Source organism: Pelodiscus sinensis, chromosome 1 (assembly GCF_052426305.1).
Source record: "Pelodiscus sinensis isolate ZL-2025 chromosome 1, ASM5242630v1, whole genome shotgun sequence".
Taxonomy (NCBI): domain Eukaryota; kingdom Metazoa; phylum Chordata; order Testudines; family Trionychidae; genus Pelodiscus; species Pelodiscus sinensis.
The window spans coordinates 327,301,861-327,319,240 of NC_143052.1; the positions used below are offsets into that span (position 1 = coordinate 327,301,861).

Here is a 17,380-nt window from a genome sequence, read left to right on the forward strand (position 1 = left end):
TGTTGTATTACCTCGTTGGGAGGAGACCCCTAGACACTGAACCCGGCCCTTGCTGCTGCTATTTACTCGGCCTGGCAGAAGGGTTACACTGAATACAATGCAGCATAACTAGAGAAACTAAAGGAAACAATTGCTCAGGATTTACAGAGGCCATGCACAATGCACTAGGCCAATGTCTGCTCTCTCATACCCCTGTAACCTCTTTGCAGTCAATACACAGCAGGTTTGTTCTCTTGGTAAGCTGGGCATAAGGAAACAATATGTACTTAATATGATCATATGTAAATGTATACTCCTAGGAATGAAGAGTGTAGGCTTTATTTCCACGATGAGAGATTCTATTCCAGGAAACAGAGACACTAAAAAACTCAAATCATGATAGATAATCAGCTGAACGTAAGCACCCAGTACAAAGCTGTGACCAAAAGAGCTGAGGTGATCCTCGGAGGCATAGACAGAGGGATTCTGAATAAGAATAAAGAAGTTATTTTACCTCTGCTTATGGCACTGGTGTGAGAACTGCTAGAATACTATGTCAGGATCATGCCTGCAATTCAAGAAGGATGTTGATAAATTGGAGAAGAGTCACAAGAATTTTCAAAGGGCTAGAAAATGTGCCTTTAGATTCAATGGGGGAGGGAGGGGGAATGAAGCTAAACTAATTCAGACTGCTAGTAAGGCATACATTTTAATGGTAATTTTAATCATTGGAACCATTTACCAAGGGTTGTGGTGGGGTCTCTATCAGTAGCAACTTTAAAAACAAGATGGGCTGTTTTTCTAAAAGAGGTGCTCTAGTCAAACAGACATTATTTTGGGGAGGTTCTGTGTTGTGAAGGAGGTCAGACTGAATGATCACAATGGTCCCTTTTGGCCTTCAAATCTAAGTAATTAGAAATCTAATAGGATTACATAGGTGTAATATGGCACAGAGTTTGGCTTATTGTAGCTAGTACCTGATGTAAAATATAGCTATAGGTCACTAGGGGGGCAGATGAAATTCCCACTGCTTCATAATTGCTAAAAAAACATATTAGAAATGTGGTTAGTGGAAAGTGTTTTTTAATGTCATACGTCTGAACAGGTGAAAAAGTACAAGAAGTTTCTTCTGGAGGCACTGATCAGGACTTTAGAAGACACTTTCAGTTCTGAAGTCACTGCCGAAAGCCTGAAGGCACTGGCCAACGTTCTGAACGAGCTGAAAGGGAAGGACATAGGTTCTTCCTTCAGAGACCTCACCACACAGATCCGGAAGTACTTCCATAATGTACGTGAACAGAAGCCTTCAACCCCAGTTCAGCTGACATTGATGAGGCTCCATTTACAATGCATGATGTGTCCTCACTGGGCATTGTTCATGTCAGAATGAAGTGATTTTAGGCCTTAGGGAAGAGATGTGTTTTATGGAGGAGCAGAGAATTAAGAAAATGAGGATGCCATCCCTGCTCCTTCAGTCTCACCCTTCTGTTCATCTTTATTTCCAATGAGAATGGCAAAGGAAGTATGAATACTAGATTAGGTAGCTGCATACAAGGAAAATGGGCATACAGGGTGTAATAGACTGTTTTGGGCCTGCTCCATACGATTTTTATGTCAGATGGTTGAAATTATTCCATTTTGCAGAGAAGTTTGAGATTTCAAATTTTGGTTTTGTTCCTATTTGGGGGACACACCCCCCAGCCCAAATTTCAAAACTCTTTGTGAAACCGTAATACTATTCTCAACCCAGCTCTACTGGGAGCCTTGCCTGAGGGCAGTCTACTGGCAGACTATGCTGGAGACAGGGAACCTGGAAACACTGGGAATTAGAGGTGCCAGGGTGCACATTTCCTGGCTCCTTGTCAGCCTGCCAGACAGGCTGTTCTGAAGGTGAGGGCCAGGAAGCCCAAGATCCCAGTTAGCCTGCTAGATGGGTCACCAAGAAGCTGACCAAGTACCCCTACTTGGCTTCTGGAAGAATGTTGTCAAAATTGAACTGTCTTCAAAGTATTTTGATGAATCAACACATTTGGCCCAAACTTGATTAATTCCAGTTCTTTTAAACTTCTGTAGTTGGAATCACTCTACCCTAATGTAGAAGAGACAGCTGTGCTAGATACATGATGTGGTTATTTCTTCGTTACCAACCTGTGTGGCTTTCTTGGCTATAGGAGGACAACACTCTTCGTGCATTGGCCTTTGTCCTGTTTGGTATCCTGGCCGGCTCTGCAAAGAGAAAATGGAAGGACTATTTTGCCAAGCAGGTTAGACAGAGCTGGGTCACGCTTCTGCTGCACCTGCAAGATCCAAGCCCTGAGGTTTCAATGGTAAGAATGACAGTGACTTAATTACTAAGCAAAAAGAATCTTCCTCCTGATGCCAGGGGAGCTCTGCTATTCCTTCCCGCAGTGGAGACCTAAATTCTTCCCTCAGTTCATTGCCCTCCTTTTGAGTCAATCCCAGACAGGCTGGTCCTTAGCAGCCAGGGTTGTCTCACTGGAGTTCAGGATAGGTCATGGGTCTGATCCCAAGAGTTCATTCCTGCCTATCTCTGCACCCCACGTTCCTGCCTCCCCACAACAGAGGAAAGACCACAGCTATGCCTAGTGAAGCAGCTTTCATAGCTACATCTGTTCTGAAAAAACATTGCTGCTATCTCCAGTTTTCAGTATTATAAAATCATAGAACCATAGGTTTGGAGGAGACCTCAGGAGGTCACTGAGTCCAACCTCCTGCCCAAAACAGGACCAGCCTCAACTAAACAATCCCAGCCAGGGCTTTGTCAAGCTAGGATTTGAAAACTCTAGATTTAGAGGTTCCGTTGCCTCCCTAGGTAACCCATTCCAGTGCTTCACCACCTTCCTAGGAAAATAGTTTTTCCGAATATCCAACCTAGACCTCCCCCACTGTAACTTGAGACCATTGCTCCTCATTCAGTCATCTAGTACCACTGAGAACAGCCTCTCTCCATCCTCTTTGAAATCCCCCTTCAGGTAGTTAAAGCCTTCTATCAAAGCTCCCCTCACTCTTCTCTTCTGAAGACTAAATAATCCCAAATCCCTCAGCCTCTCCTTGTAAATCATGTGTTCCAGCCTCCTAATCATCTTTGTTGCCCTCCATTGGACTTTCTCCAATGTATCAACATTTTTTAAGTAATGGGGTGCCCAGAATTGGATGCAATACTCCAGAAGTAGAATCCCTTTCCCCCTATTAAAGTCATGCTGGCATATTTTCTGTCTATTACTTCAGGGGAATCCCTTTTATTCTTGGGGTAGATGAGCAGTCAAGGACATGAGTTCCATTTGAATGAGCACAATACGTGTTATGGAACAATTCAATGGTGCAACCCTCTTTTTCAGGAGTGCAGAGCTACATTTCATCTCTGTGCCCCATTTTTGGGACTGAAGAGGCTCCAAACTATACTTAATGAGCATCTTAGTTGGAGAACCAAGCTGAACCCTGAGGAGCTCCAGATGGATATCTGCAGACACCTTGTGAGTGACCTACAGAATTATATGAGATTATTGACAGCATAGGCTTGTGGTGTAGAAGCAGGGGGAATGTGTGATGGGCAATGTAAGTATCTATGGGTATGTCTATGCTACAAAGTTAGTTTGAACTAACGGACGTTAGTTCGAACTAACTTTCATAGGTGCTACACTAGCGCTCCGTTAGTTTGAATTTAATTCGAACTAACGGAGCGCTTAGTTCGAACTAGGTAATCCTCATTCCACGAGGATTAAGCCTAGTTCAAATTTACTAGTTCGAATTAAGGGCTGTGTAGCCCCTTAATGCGAACTAGTGGGAGGCTAGCCCTCCCCAGCTTTCCCTGGTGGCCACTCCGGCCAACACCAGGGAAACTCTATGCCCCCCTCCCAGCCCCGGACCCCTTAAAGGGGCACGGGCTGGCTACGGTGCCCGTGCCAGGTGCAAGCCTGCCAGCACCCAGCCAGCAGACCCTGCACCTGGTGCGGATCGAGCCACCCACCCGATGCCCCCCAGCCCTCCCCCTCTTCCCGGGACCAGGCTGGCAGGTCCTGGGAGCTTGCCCGGGACCGCAAAAGGCGGGCTCCCTCCTGGGCTAGTGCGGACATCGTGGACCTCATCCACGATCTCCGCACTAGGCACAGGAAGGTGGCCGGCTAGGGCAGGAGAGCTGCCAGCCTGGCCACCCAGGAGCAGGTGTGCATGAAAATCAAGGGGGTCCACTGAGACCCCCGACCCTGAGCACTGAGCTTACAATGGCCATCCTGGGTCAGAACAAAGGTTCATCTATCCCAGTAGCCTGTCTGCCGACAGCGGCCAACCCTAGGGACCCTGGAGGGGATGGACCGAAGACAGTGACCAAGCCATTTGTCTCGTGCCATCCCTCTCCAGCCTTCCACAAACTTTGGGCAGGGACACCACTCCTACCCCCTGGCTAATACCACTCCATGGACCCAACCTCCATGGCTTGATCTCACTTCCCTTTAAACTCTGTTCTAGTTGTAGCCTTCACAGCCTCCAGCAGCAAGGAGTTCCACAGGTTGACTCTGTGCTTTGCGAAGAACAACTTTCTGTTACTAGTTTGAAGCCTGCTACCCATTCCTTTCCTTTGGTGTCCTCTAGTCCTTCTTTATGGGAACTAATGAAGAACTTTTCTGTATGCACCCTCTCCACCCAACTCCTGGTTTTAGAGACCTCTATCCTGTCCCCCCTCCGTCTCCTCTTTTCTAAGCTGAAAAGTCCCAGTCTCTTTAGCCTCTCTTCATATGAGACCTGTTCCCAACCCCTGATCATTTTAGTTGCCCTCCCCTCTGCCACCCTCTCTCTTCCCCTCTTCCACCCCCTTTTCCCAGTCTCCCCCAGTTTTGTTCAATAAAGACAGATTCCATTTTTGAACACAATTGTCCTTTATTTTGTACATCAAGAAGAGGGGCTAGGAAGGGTAAGTGGAAGGAGTTGAGGGAGGAATGGGGTACGCGCCCCCGATGGGGAGGACTGGGCTGGCTCTGCGGTCTTTTGTGGTGGAAGCTCTCCTGCAGCCCCCCAATTGCCCCATCTCCCCAGATGGCAGGCTGCGGCAAGTGCAGCCGGTCTGATGGCCAAGTGCTGTGATGTGCCCAGTGTGGGTACTCCGGGCACTCCAAGCCAAGACTGCTTTGCAAGCGGGGCACCCCTGAGAACTGTCTGTCCGGGGTGGGGGTTGGGACCCTTTAAGCACAGCCCTCGGCTAGCCTGAGACAGCATCTCCACGCTCTAAGTCCTCCTCTGATGACCTGCCGGCACTGCTTCCGGCAATCCTTAAGCCCGGTTCAGGGTCCACTTAATGTTGACATGCTAGTTCGAATTAGTAAAACGCTAATTCGAACTAGTTTTTTAGTCTAGATCCGTTAGTTTTAATTAGCTTAGTTCGAATTAAGTAATTCGAACTAAGTGAGTTCGAATTAACGTTGTAGTGTAGACGTACCCTATTAGAGTGGGATACAGGACTGAGGGTGAGAGGAATGTAAATCTGCCATAGATTCCCACTTTCCCCACTTCTACACAGCCTCCTGTCCTTTCTTTTATTTACTTGTTTAAATTAAAAAAAAAGTCTGAGTGAGTCCAATAACTGACAGCAGTGGCAAGAGGAACACAGACTGTTTACTTGTGGTTTGTAAAGGCATGTGTTGGCAGTCAAAGGGCATTTCTAGCCAGAGAGAGCTCATGTGTCCCTGATTTTCTCTAGGCCAAAGAGAAGGCTGAGCTACTGGAGAACTTTTACAAAACTACCATCACATACTTCTGCAGCAGCTGGGAAGAGATCCGGGCAGTTGCAGCCAAGTTAGCTGGTGAGAGAAAGTGTGCCGTGTCCCTTTTGGTATTCCCTTTGAGGTAGACAGAAAAAGTCCCTGTGTGCAGCACTGAGCTACTATTAATCTCTCCGTGCTGTGACTTCTCATGCATAAATGGAGATGTTAATGTTCTCCTACTTCTCCAGTGTGGTGTTAGGAGGAATTTGTAAGTTGCAATAGAATGCTTTGAGATGGCGCAGTCATTTAGTAGCAGAGGCTGGCACACTGTCACGTAGGGTATGTTTATTCTCCGATCAAACTAGTGTGCTAAAAATAGAGTAGCTGTGGCAGGAGTAGCAGGAGGGGTTAACTATTCCAAGGATGATCCCATCCAAACCCAAAAGTCTGTTCTCAAGGTGGCTAGCTCCTCCGACTGCTTCTGTCATCTTACCTGCACTCTATTTTTAGTAGTCAGAGTTAGTGTGGACTCAAACTATAGACCTAAGCTCAGTGTTGTTCACTGTTCCTTACTGGTGCTTCATCACTGGGAGGTAGGCAGGCCACCGCCACACAGTGCCTGCTGTTGCAGGTTCCTGATTGCCTTGCCCAGGAAGCACTAGATTCCTCCCCTTTGGCCCTGTGCCATCCTTTCCTTAGCACACCCATGCAAGCCAGGCAAGCATTGTGGCCTAATTAATTTATCCATGTGAGATCCTTGCTTAGTACGCACTTATTCCTGGCCCCAGCCCTTTGTTCACACCACTAGATTAATACACTATCCTAGTATATCTCCAATAACTGACAGCAGTGGCAAGAGGAACATAGATTGTTTAAAGCAAATGAGGTTTTATGTAAACATTCTTAATTTTTTTCTCTTATTCTCTTCAGTGTGGACGCTAAACTTTTCTAGTATTTTCTTGCTTACAGCTCACCTTAGACCCACAATAGAAGCCAAAGGGCCAATGTTATCACCTTGCACTTAACAAGAGAAGGTTTTTTATTGATGTTTATTTTACACTGCTTATTTAGGCATCATCCTGGAACATACGGACACCAAAAATATGAAATGGCTGGACATGGAACATCTGTTGACCTGTAAGTAACAAATACAGGTGAAATCCTATTCATTAGTGAGTTATAAAGAAATTTAGCTGACAAGCAAGCAGTAACTGATACCACAGGTGTGAAGTGCATCAGCCACACATCAAAGGACAGATTCAGCTTTAGTCTGCTCTGAAAGAGGTACGTCTACACTACAGCGTTAATTCAAGTTAACTTAATTCGAAATAGTTAATTTGAATTAAGCTAATTCGAATTATGCATCTATACACAAAACCTATTTCAAAATAGCATTTTGTTATTTTGAAGTAGCGCGTCCACACTGAGTGGACCCTGAACCGAAGTTCAGGCTGGCCGGAACCAGTGCTGGCAGGGCATCAGGTTAGGACATAGTGTGTGGGGCTGCTGCCTCAGGCTAACTGAGCTCCGTGCTTCACGGGACCCTACCCCCACCCCGGGTTCCCCGCTCGCTTGTCTACCCCGATGAGGGACAACAAAGCAGTCCTGTCTTGGAGTGCCCTGAGTGCCTGCACTCGGGACACCACAGCACTCGGCCACATGGAGCCAGAGCTGCCCCTGGGCACACCGGTGCGTCTCGTAGGGTTGTTGCCATCAGCCCAGCTGCACTTGCTGCAGGCTACCGTCCGGGGAGTCCATTGGGGGGCTGTCAGGATCCAGGAGGCCCTGCAGGAGAGTGTCCACCCCGAGGAGCCCTCAGAACCACCCCGGTCCTCCCCACCGGGGGCTCGTGCCCCATTCCTCCCTCACGTCCATCTACTTACTCCTCCCTAGCCTCCCTTCCTGATGTCAAATAAAAGACATGTATGTTCAAAAATAGAAACTGGGTTTATTGAACAACAGGGTGAACCTCTGGGGAGACTGGGAAAAGGAGGTGGGAGAGAGGAATAGAGTGGGTGGGAGAGGGGAGGGTGAAACCTGGGAGGAGGAAGTTGGAAGGGAGAAGCAAAGGGAAGAAAGGAGAAGGGAAGATCAGGGCCCAAGGTTGGGGGTCTCACCGCACCAACTTGAATGTCATGCAAACCTGCTCCTGGGTTCGCATGTGGCCTTTGGTGGCCAGGCTGGCAGCTATCCTGCCATTGACGGCCGTGTTCCTCTGTCTAGTGCGGAGATCATGGATGCTGGGGCATCCCTCCCAAACCTGAATAAGGTCCATGATCTCCACCCTGGACCAGGAAGGCACCCGCCTTCTCCAGCCCCTGTCAGGCTCCTGGGTGCTGGCAGACTGCTCCTGAGGAGCAGTGGAGGGTTGGCTGCCAGTGCCTTGCTGGCTCACGTTTTGTGGCTACTGGCTCAGGGGCCCCAGTGGCCACTGCTGGCTCTTGGCTGGTAGGCTTGGATCTGGCACGGGCCAGGGTCTATCCCTTTAATAGCTCTGGGGTTTACCAAATTTGAATTAAGCGCTCTGCTATTTCGAATTAATATCGAAATAGCGGTTTGCATGTATAGATGCTATTAAAGTTAATTCAAAATAACAGCTGTTATTTTGAATTAACTTTGCGGTGTAGACGTACCTGGAGGAAACTGCAGCCAGTGTGATATAAGTCAGTGCATCTCCTGGCTATCCTGGCAATGCCTCTTCCCAACCTGTGTGATCCACTCTTTGGGCTCCATCGGCTCCCTGGAAGCCACTTTTTGCTACCCCAAACTCCACACCATCAGATTTATTTCTGTCAGGAGATGTAAAATAACTTAAAAGCAGAAGCTATTGAGTCAATGGAGCACCTTCCAATTGGATGAGTTTCTGGTAGGGTCAGGGTCTCCCCTCTCCCCCCTCCTCCATCTCAGTTTGGAGCTTGGAAGGATCCCAATGGAGGAACCTAAAGCTTTGTTTGTACAGAGAGCTTCTGTAGCTTGGTACTCACTGGTACTAAATCTCCAGCTACTGCAGGCATAGGTGACTATATGAAAAGTGAGTCATATTCTCTGTAATTCCAGCTCTCCAGGTACTACAGAATGACCCAAGTCCCATTGTCCAGCTGGTGGCAACTCAGGTCCTAAGAGACATCTGACCTGGATGAGTGCTCGGGGAATGAAGCACAGACAAATAGATCAAAGAGCTCCTGCTACCTTGAATGGGAACAAGAGAGGGATTGCTGGAGGACAATGTGCTCTGTCTGTGCCAGCTTGTTTCCAGCTTGCACCTCATATACTTCGGTGGGAAGCTAGACCTTGGTGGTGTGCGGCCAGCTCTGCTATGGGGTAGGAGAGTAGTATAAGGGCCCTACCATCAATCAAACATTAGCCCTGCCACCTGACCCTGGAAGTCCCCCCCCGACTCCCCGGAAGTTCCTTCTCCCTTGTCACCGGCAGTCCCGCCCCTGGAGGGTAGTACATCCGGGTCGAGAGGGACAGGTGACCGGAAGTAAAACAGGATGTCATGTGACCCCCGTTAGGCCCGTCCCCTGTCACCGGAAGTCCCGCCCTTGGGGGTAATACATCCGGGGTCAAGAGGGGCAGGTGACCGGAAGTAAGGGGTGTCATGTGACCCCTCTAAGGACTTGCCCCGCCTCCCTCTACCAATCAGGAAGGGCTTTCCCCGTAGGACCGCCCCGCGAACCGCTTTGACCAATCGGGGGGCAGTTCTGGGACCGGATGACCCGCCCAGAAGTGGGTCGTGTGACCCCTCTAAGAACTCGCCCCGCCTCCCTCCACCAATCAGGAGGGGTTTTTTCCCTGTAGGACTGCCTCGTGAACTGCTTTGACCAATCAGGGGGCAGTTCCGGGACCGGAAGACCCGCCCAGTAGTGGGTTGTGTGACCCCTCTAAGAACTCACCCTGCCTCCCTCTACCAATCAGGAGGGTTTTTTTCCCTGTAGGACCGCCCCACAAATCGCTTTGACCATTTGGGGGGTGCAGTTCTGGGACCCGTTGACCAGACCGGAAGCTGGTCGTGTGACCCCTCTAAGAGCTTCCCGTGACACCCTCTGTCAATCAGAGCATAGCACTTCCCCATAAGTTCTAGCGCCACACAAAAGAAGCCATCTTGTTCCAAGAGCGCGTGTTTCAGAGAGCGTGCAAACGCTGAGCAGAAACATGGACTCTTTCACCACCCCCACCAGAAGTTTGGAGTTTGTTTTGGTGACGAGGGCCTTCCACCACATGAGAAGAAAGTGCCACATCAGCAACAGTTCCGAGGACGAGGGAGAGGCAAAAAGGGGCCCTTTGCCCCCTCTGCTATTGGATACACCAGGATCTGATCCCGAAACCCAACTCCTCCCACGGCAGCCTGACGAGCTAGACGGCCTCTCGTTATCTGTCCCTGTGGAGGATGCTGCCCATCTCTCCCAGGAGTCGGACAAGGTGAACGGAAAAGAAGTCAAACAGGTAAATGAAAAAATCGAGGTGGGGGGCATCATGGGTGTTTTGTGAATCTAAAAACCAGCAGCTGTAGCTTATTCTCTTTTTTGACAATCTCTTGCCAGGTCGACGATGACTTTCTAGAAACCTTTGAGAAATTGCACATCGGTAATCCTGTGGGAGTAAATCTATCTTGTGCCCGCTTTTTTTGCTCATATCTGACACATGGATCTCGAGAACAAACGTGCAAGAATGAATTAACTCGGACTCCCTAATAGCGATAGTGGTGGGGGTGTCATGGTGCCCATTTGCAGATGGCTGTAAAAGGGTGTGTTAATCCAGATGCTTAATAAAACTTGTATTAAATGTGTTGGTGTGAATGTGTTCCTTCCATACTTACAGCATCTTTTATTAACACAAATAACAGTCATGTCTACGCAGATTGCTCTGTTAGAGAAAATACATTACACCCCCAGGGAAGCTGGCAGCTTTGGTGGGGTGAACCCTCTGTTTCAAGCAGTCAAAAAGCACAGTAAAACTTTGAACAGAAGACAGGTAACATCATGGCTTTCGGACCAAGACGCTTACTCTTTGCACAAGCCTGCTCGAATACATTTTAAAAGAGACAAGACCATTGTCTCAGACGTGGATGCACAATGGCAAGCAGATTTGGTGGATATGCACCGGTTCTCCAAACGCAACAGCGGTTTTAAGTATATTTTAACAGTGATAGACATTTTATCAAAATATGCCTGGGCCTTAGGCCTAAAGGACAAGACGGGCAAGGAGGTAGCCAAGGCCTTTAAAGCTATTTTCAGCGAAGGTCGCGTGCCTCAAAAATTACAAACGGATCGGGGAAAAGAATTTTTAAACAAACCTTTAAGTGGATTGTTAAAGCGGCATGGTGTCCACCATTTTGTTACTAACAATGAAGTCAAAGCGGGGGTTGTGGAGCGATTTAACAGAACTTTAAAATCTAGGATGTGGAGATATTTTACAGCCCACAATACCTTTCGCTACATTGACATATTATCTGAGTTTATAAAGAGTTACAGCTGGAGCTTTCACAGAACTATACGGACCAGACCTGCTGATGTGAACCCCGCAAATTCTCTGAAGGTCTGGAAAACTGTTTATGGAGATGATGTTAAAATAAAACAGGCTGTTGTTCCTTTTAGAAAAGGGGACCACGTGAGACTCTCTAAAACCAAAGGTGCCTTTAAAAAAGGTTATGAACAAACATTTACCGATGAGATATTCATAGTGGATGAAGCCTTAACCAGGGGTGAGAGACCTGTCTACCGATTAAAAGATTACGAGGGGGAGACAGTGACGGGGTCGTTTTACCCTGAAGAATTACAAAAGGTGAACCCCAAACAAGACAGGATTTACAGGATTGAAAAAGTTCTAGCAGAGAAAGGGAAAGGAAGAAAAAAGCAGCTATTGGTGAAATGGCTGGGGTGGCCCAACAAATTTAACAGTTGGGTAGAAGCTTCTCAACTCTGTAACGTTTAAGCGAGAATAAAAACAATCCCACCTGCAAGGAGAGAAATGGGGGACGGGGGCTTCTACATCACTCTGCCCAGCAACGCCAGCTCTGGGGTTTTTCCCCAAAACACCAGCTCGGCCTTTACAATACAGCTAATAAAGTCGTTGGATCTCCCGGGGGCCTGGGAAGTGGGGTTAGCGGAAATACAATATCCACACAGCTGGAACAACATTACTGAGGACACCCCTTTCCAAATCACCTTTGGAGATAAACCATGGAGTTATATCCTACGGCGAGGTTATTACTCAACTATACCCGAATTATTGGAACATATGAATAGCATTGTGGCACGTCATTCTGGACCGCCTGATGTTATCATGAATTATGACCCCGTGAGTAGAAAATGTAGACTTAAATCCACCGATGCTACTGCTACGTTTTCTACCCTCGGGGAGCTAGCTAACATTCTGGGTTTGGCCCCCGGGCACAGTGTCCAGAAGAGTCCCTTCTCAGCAGACATCACAGGGGGTTTCAACTCCTTGTATCTATACACGGATATTGTAGAACACCAGTTTGTGGGGGACTTTTCTGTCCCCCTGTTACGCTGCGTCCCTGTCAGAGGAAATAACAATGAGTTTGTTACCATCACCTACGATAAGCCTCATTACGTACCCATCAGTCAACACCACATCGACACCATCACCATTGAAATAAAGACGGATCAAAACAGATGCGTTTCATTTCGCTTTGGCAAGGTGATTGTGAAGCTGCACCTGCGTTCCCGGAAAGAGCGAGGTTTCTAAAAAGCAAAACACTATTATGGCGATCGTAAAAAATTACGGTGACTCCAAAGTCTACAGCAACTATTACAAAGCCCAGGCTGGATATGCCCTTCCTGGATATCATGGAGCCCCTGTGATGTACGGGGCCGGCGTGGGCGGTATATTCCGTAGCCTTTTTCGAAAAGCTGTACCGCTTTTGCGAAGAGGGCTAGAGATTATTAAACCCCACATAAAAACAGCCGCTCAAAACATAGCCAGAGATGTGGTAGGCCACGTTTCCCAGGCTGTCTTGGAGAAGGTGGGGAATCCGGCTAAACAGGAAGGGTCAGGGCTGATGTATATTAAAAGGAGGAAGAGAAAGAGAAATGCGTCATATCCGCGACGCACAGGACCCCCGAAACCCTTTAAAAGAAGAGCCTTGACACGCAGGACAGGCCATCAGCAAAAGTCCAAGAGGAAGCCAGGGAGAAAGAGGACACGCTCTGTACCTGGTAAAAGAGATATATTTTAGTCAACATGGCTTTCGTTCACTGCGGGTCGGAAGAGTGCACCAAATCTGAACTAGACTTGTTTCAGATAGCCCCTACTCAGACCAGCATTGAGAAAAGCATCTACATCGAGGTGCCGCCTCTGTCAGCCGTGACAGAAACTGCCCCCATCGACTTTTTTATAGCAGGGAATGGCATAGATTATATGGATTTAAACAACATCCTACTCTACCTTTGTTGCAAGATAGTAAAAGGCGATGGGACTGCACTCCCCAGGGATGCCGCGGTAGGCCTGGTGAATTACCCAGTGGCCTCTATTTTCAGTCAATTGGACGTTACATTGGGAGACCGCCTAGTAAGCAATTTTCCGCCTGACTGTTTTACAAAGACACTCCTGGACAACACGAAAAAACAGCTGGATGGTGAGAATCTAGGATTTGTGAGGTGTGCAAGGCTGACGTCCCAGAGCAGGACAATGGAGTTGTTGGGTCATCTACACAGCGACCTGTTTTTTCAAGAAAAACTTTTGTTGAACGGGGTGGATGTGAAAATTAAATTGACACGCAGTAAAGCACCCCAGGTGAGGGGTTTAAAGGCAACTGATGGTTGTTTTTCTTAATTTTTCTTCTTAAAAACAATGAACAATTCAGAAAAAATACCTAGACATAATATATATATATATTAAATAGATATTCTATATATAGAGAAGTGTTTTATTTAAAGCAAAATGTGATCAAGTTCAAAAATTATTTTTAGAACATGACAAACTTCACACACTGAGCCAGTCAGACAGTTTAGCCAATTTTTGTTTTTTAGAAGGCAAAAAAGGAGTTGGTGTTTCTCGATCCATCCCAGCGTCAGTGGCTGAGGCCTTCAGGCGTTCCAAAAGAACTCTGTTGTCTGCACTGCCCATGATGGAAGATGGAACGTTTAGTTCTGCCATGGCATTGATAAACACATCCCATCCTTTAGGTACATGTCTGCTAGGGACAGAACGCGTCTGGGTGACGGCTCTGACTAAGTCAAGCATGTTAGAACCATTCACCACCGAGCCTTTGTACACAAATGCACCTTTATCATTCCAGGAAGCGATAGTTTTATCCTGGCCCAGCTTATTTAGCAACACTGAGGCGTTTTTCTTATAACGCTTATTCACGTTATCCAACAGCTCCTGAACCACAGAGTCTGAGGTGTTTTCTGTTTCTGGAGGTTTGGCGGTGTCACTCTGTTCTGGTAGAAACAGACTTATTTTCCTTTTATCTGCATCACTTTGCCTCACGTACGTTAGGTATCTCTGAAGCACAGCGCTGTAGAGTTTAGCCTTTTCGTATTCGGCTAAGTCAGTCCTTTGAAGAACAGACTTCATTTCAGCATCCAGTAAGCGAGTTGCAGTTGTTCTGATATTTTCCTCCACTGGAGGGGGAGCCCTTAATTGCTCCAGCTGATGACTGGGCACCAGGTACATTTTTTCTGCATACTCCATTATCGGTTATTCAAAAGCCCCGTTATCAGAGGGACAGCAAAACTTAACAAAGGGCCGATAAACCCCCCAGACTGCTTCACCAGATGCTTCTTTCTTTTAAGCGAGACCCTTTTATTAGACAATGTTTTTATAAGCGTGCGTTTCTTTTTCAGCACGCTCACTTGATTCTGCGTCAAAGGCACGTTTCCTTTTAAGGTATTGAGTGCTAGTTCTGAGATGGCCGCTACTAAATCGTCAGAGGCCGAACACAGTATAGCCTTCCTTTGCTGCGGGGGTGATTTGCTAAGTAATTTTAAAAGAGCCAGGTTTCTCTTCACGCAGCTAGACATGTTTTCGGTCGGCAACCCCCAGCTGTTAAAAAGGGTCTGCCGATAAATCATCTCTTTTTATACCCGGCGGTTGTTCTTTTCAAAGTAGAAGCCACCGGCCAGTCTGGAGGGAAAAGACCAGTTCTTAGTCTATAAGCTTCTGGCGTGGACGCATTTAAATCCACCACCAGGTAGCCATAAGGTCTTTTGGTAGCATCCTCAAAAGCTTCTAGAAAGAATTGAGCCTTGCCGAGGTAAATTTGCCGAGCAAGCGTAGCGATTTGCAGTTTATCCCTGGGGTTTTTGAACAGAACCATGTACTTAGTGTTTAGGTTAATCGTACGGCTCTTTTTCCCCTGACAAAATACGTTCTGAACGATATACATAATGCTCAATTTCCTGTGGTGCACGTACTTGGTAAAGGCTTTCTCAATTTCATCGCTTTCACAAGCAGAGTTCATCAGATCATCCACGATAATCAGATTCACTTTATTAGTAGGAAACAAATGGTCATCGTCAAAAGCATTAGGCAGACCCTCCACAAAATTAGTAAAGGGATATTTACAGAGCAGTTCTTTATACAGAGGTTGCCAACAACTGTAACACCACAAAATATTCTCAGGCATAACAGACAGTGTGTGTTTGGCATTATCCAATACGTTTTTTATAAAGTAACTTTTCCCACAGTTGCTAGGCCCTGCGAGAATTGCAGAAAAGGGGTGTTTCCACCTCGTATCCATTTTTCAAAAGCCGAAGGGCCGGGTTTTAAACCCTTCTCCTAGGACCCTCTTGTTATAAACACCTTTGTGTTTTTTAAGGGTTTTTGTCTCTATTTGCCACTGATTTTTGTTTCTTACAATCGAGGGCTGTTGCACCTCTATCTTTTTTGAGGTGTTTTCTTGCAGACCCGTGCAATAGTCCAGGACTAGATCTTTCAAACTGTCAAAGTTGATCTTTTCACAGTTTGCTACGTTTAGGGTAATTCCTTTGACTTTCATACAGGCCTTTCCTCCCGACAGCTTATACCCGTAGGTTTTCGGGCCTGCCGACACAAACTCAGTGATGTGTTGATCTGACGGGATCTCGCTCGTGAGGTCCCCTAAATAATCCCCCAGAGGGGGATTCCAGTCACCTTCCCTTTTCACAAATATCACTGAGTCAGTGTCATGGTATAGGCACCGCTCTTGCAACCCATCTAGGAGACTGTATAATTCTAAGTGGGCATAAGCGGTGGTGAAACAGGCTATGAAAACATTGGTATTGCCAGAGACAGAGTACCGGTCTTTTGCGTGCTTCCAAGACACGCATGCTGTTTCATTGTCGATAAACTCGCAGGATGAAACCTCGTAATTGGGGGAAAACAGGTACCGAAAGAGTTCATCAGGGTCTCTTACGATGCTGGTGTTGGGTAGGTTTGTTCTTTGGCCGAATTTACCCCACAGAGAATTTAAAAACAGTTTAGCAATTTGGCGTTTAGCTGGGTTCGACCTGATCTCGTGTTGGCGTAAACGCACGCCTTCTTTTTGGTAAAAATCGTTAACGTACTTATTTTGTTTTTGTTCGTCTGTGCACCAGCCGGGATACCCTGAAGCCTCTTGTTCCTGACGGAGGTGTAATTTGATATACTCTGACAAGAGTTTGTCAGATTTGTCACTGAAATGCCAGATTTCACAGATTTTAGCCACTGTATACCCCTTTGCTATGGCCACAGTCAATTCCACCGTGCACCATGTCCCCAGGATAGCTCTCTCCTCATCAGTATGGGTGCACGTCTCCCGCTGCTCGGTTTCCGCACATGTTTGGCATAGCGGGAACATAAGCTTGCCACCCACTCTGACAGGTAACAATGGGAAAAAGAGGCCTCGCGGGGGGTACACCTTAACTTTTGCAATTCCAAAATAATTTGCAAGGGGTCCAAAGTTGTCATAAACTATATCGGGGTGTCCAATAGGGTATTCTTTGGTTTTGTTTACGAAAGGGTAAAATCATAATAGTGGATTTCTTCCCCGGGGTTAGGCTTGTAATATAGGCGGATAGCGTTTGTCCTCCCCCCGAAAAGAGCATCCCTAGGCCTGAGAGGCTGGGGTAACTGGGCTCGGTTTAAAAAGCCTGCAAGCTCCCTGTCTGTTTCTTTCATCACCTCCCACTCGTGCTCCCAGAGAGTCCTCACTACAAAACCAAGTCGTTTTAGATAGTCAGTCTTAAGCTGCGTCTTGTAATAAAGAAACCCAAAAGTTGTCCCTGTCATAGGGTTTTGTGCTTTTTCACAATAACAGGTGACACAGCCATGGAAAAAACACCCGTTAAACTCAAAGGCCGTGCGTACCCCGTCAACATTGGCATAACCGTCTAAAAAGTAGGGGCCTACCTGTAGTGCCCCACCCTGTAAAGCATGCCGTATTTGTATATTTTCTTTGTAAGAGGTATACAGCAGCCACTGAATAGATGGGGTCGAATATCTCTTTTTCTGCCGGTGGTAATTGTCTGGAGGGAGAAGAGCTACCGTGTTAGGCTCCAAAAGCATAAACCTGTACATCGCCATGCAGATGGAGGCCAGCGTGATGTACTGGAAAGGATCGATATACAGGTTTATCTCAGTGAATTTACCAGGGCCTCTCTCTGCTACATCCCCCATCTCTGTCATGTTCATAATCTCTTTTCTATATAGAATACAAGCCTGTCTCAAAATGTTAACATCCTGTTGACAGTAATACGCGA

General features: G+C 47.0%; 1 protein-coding gene across 1 annotated transcript; it reads left to right on the top strand.

The window, feature by feature from the left end:
• Positions 1–1,277: 1,277 nt before the first annotated feature.
• LOC149525966 (maestro heat-like repeat-containing protein family member 1) lies at positions 1,278–9,017 on the top strand. Its single transcript, XM_089775749.1, has 5 exons — positions 1,278–2,306; positions 3,339–3,473; positions 5,690–5,792; positions 6,765–6,830; positions 8,751–9,017. Exons 1-5 carry the CDS (start codon positions 2,304–2,306, stop codon positions 8,822–8,824), a joined length of 381 nt encoding a protein of 126 aa, XP_089631875.1. The 5' UTR covers positions 1,278–2,303; the 3' UTR covers positions 8,825–9,017.
• The last annotated feature ends 8,363 nt before the right edge of the window (positions 9,018–17,380 follow it).

Bases quoted from the DNA above. Each gene is read 5' to 3' on its own strand.
- LOC149525966 (XM_089775749.1), top strand. The intron at 3,474-5,689 runs GTGAGTGACCTA...GATTTTCTCTAG, and splicing joins TGGATATCTGCAGACACCTT to GCCAAAGAGAAGGCTGAGCT. The intron at 6,831-8,750 runs GTAAGTAACAAA...CTGTAATTCCAG, and splicing joins CATGGAACATCTGTTGACCT to CTCTCCAGGTACTACAGAAT.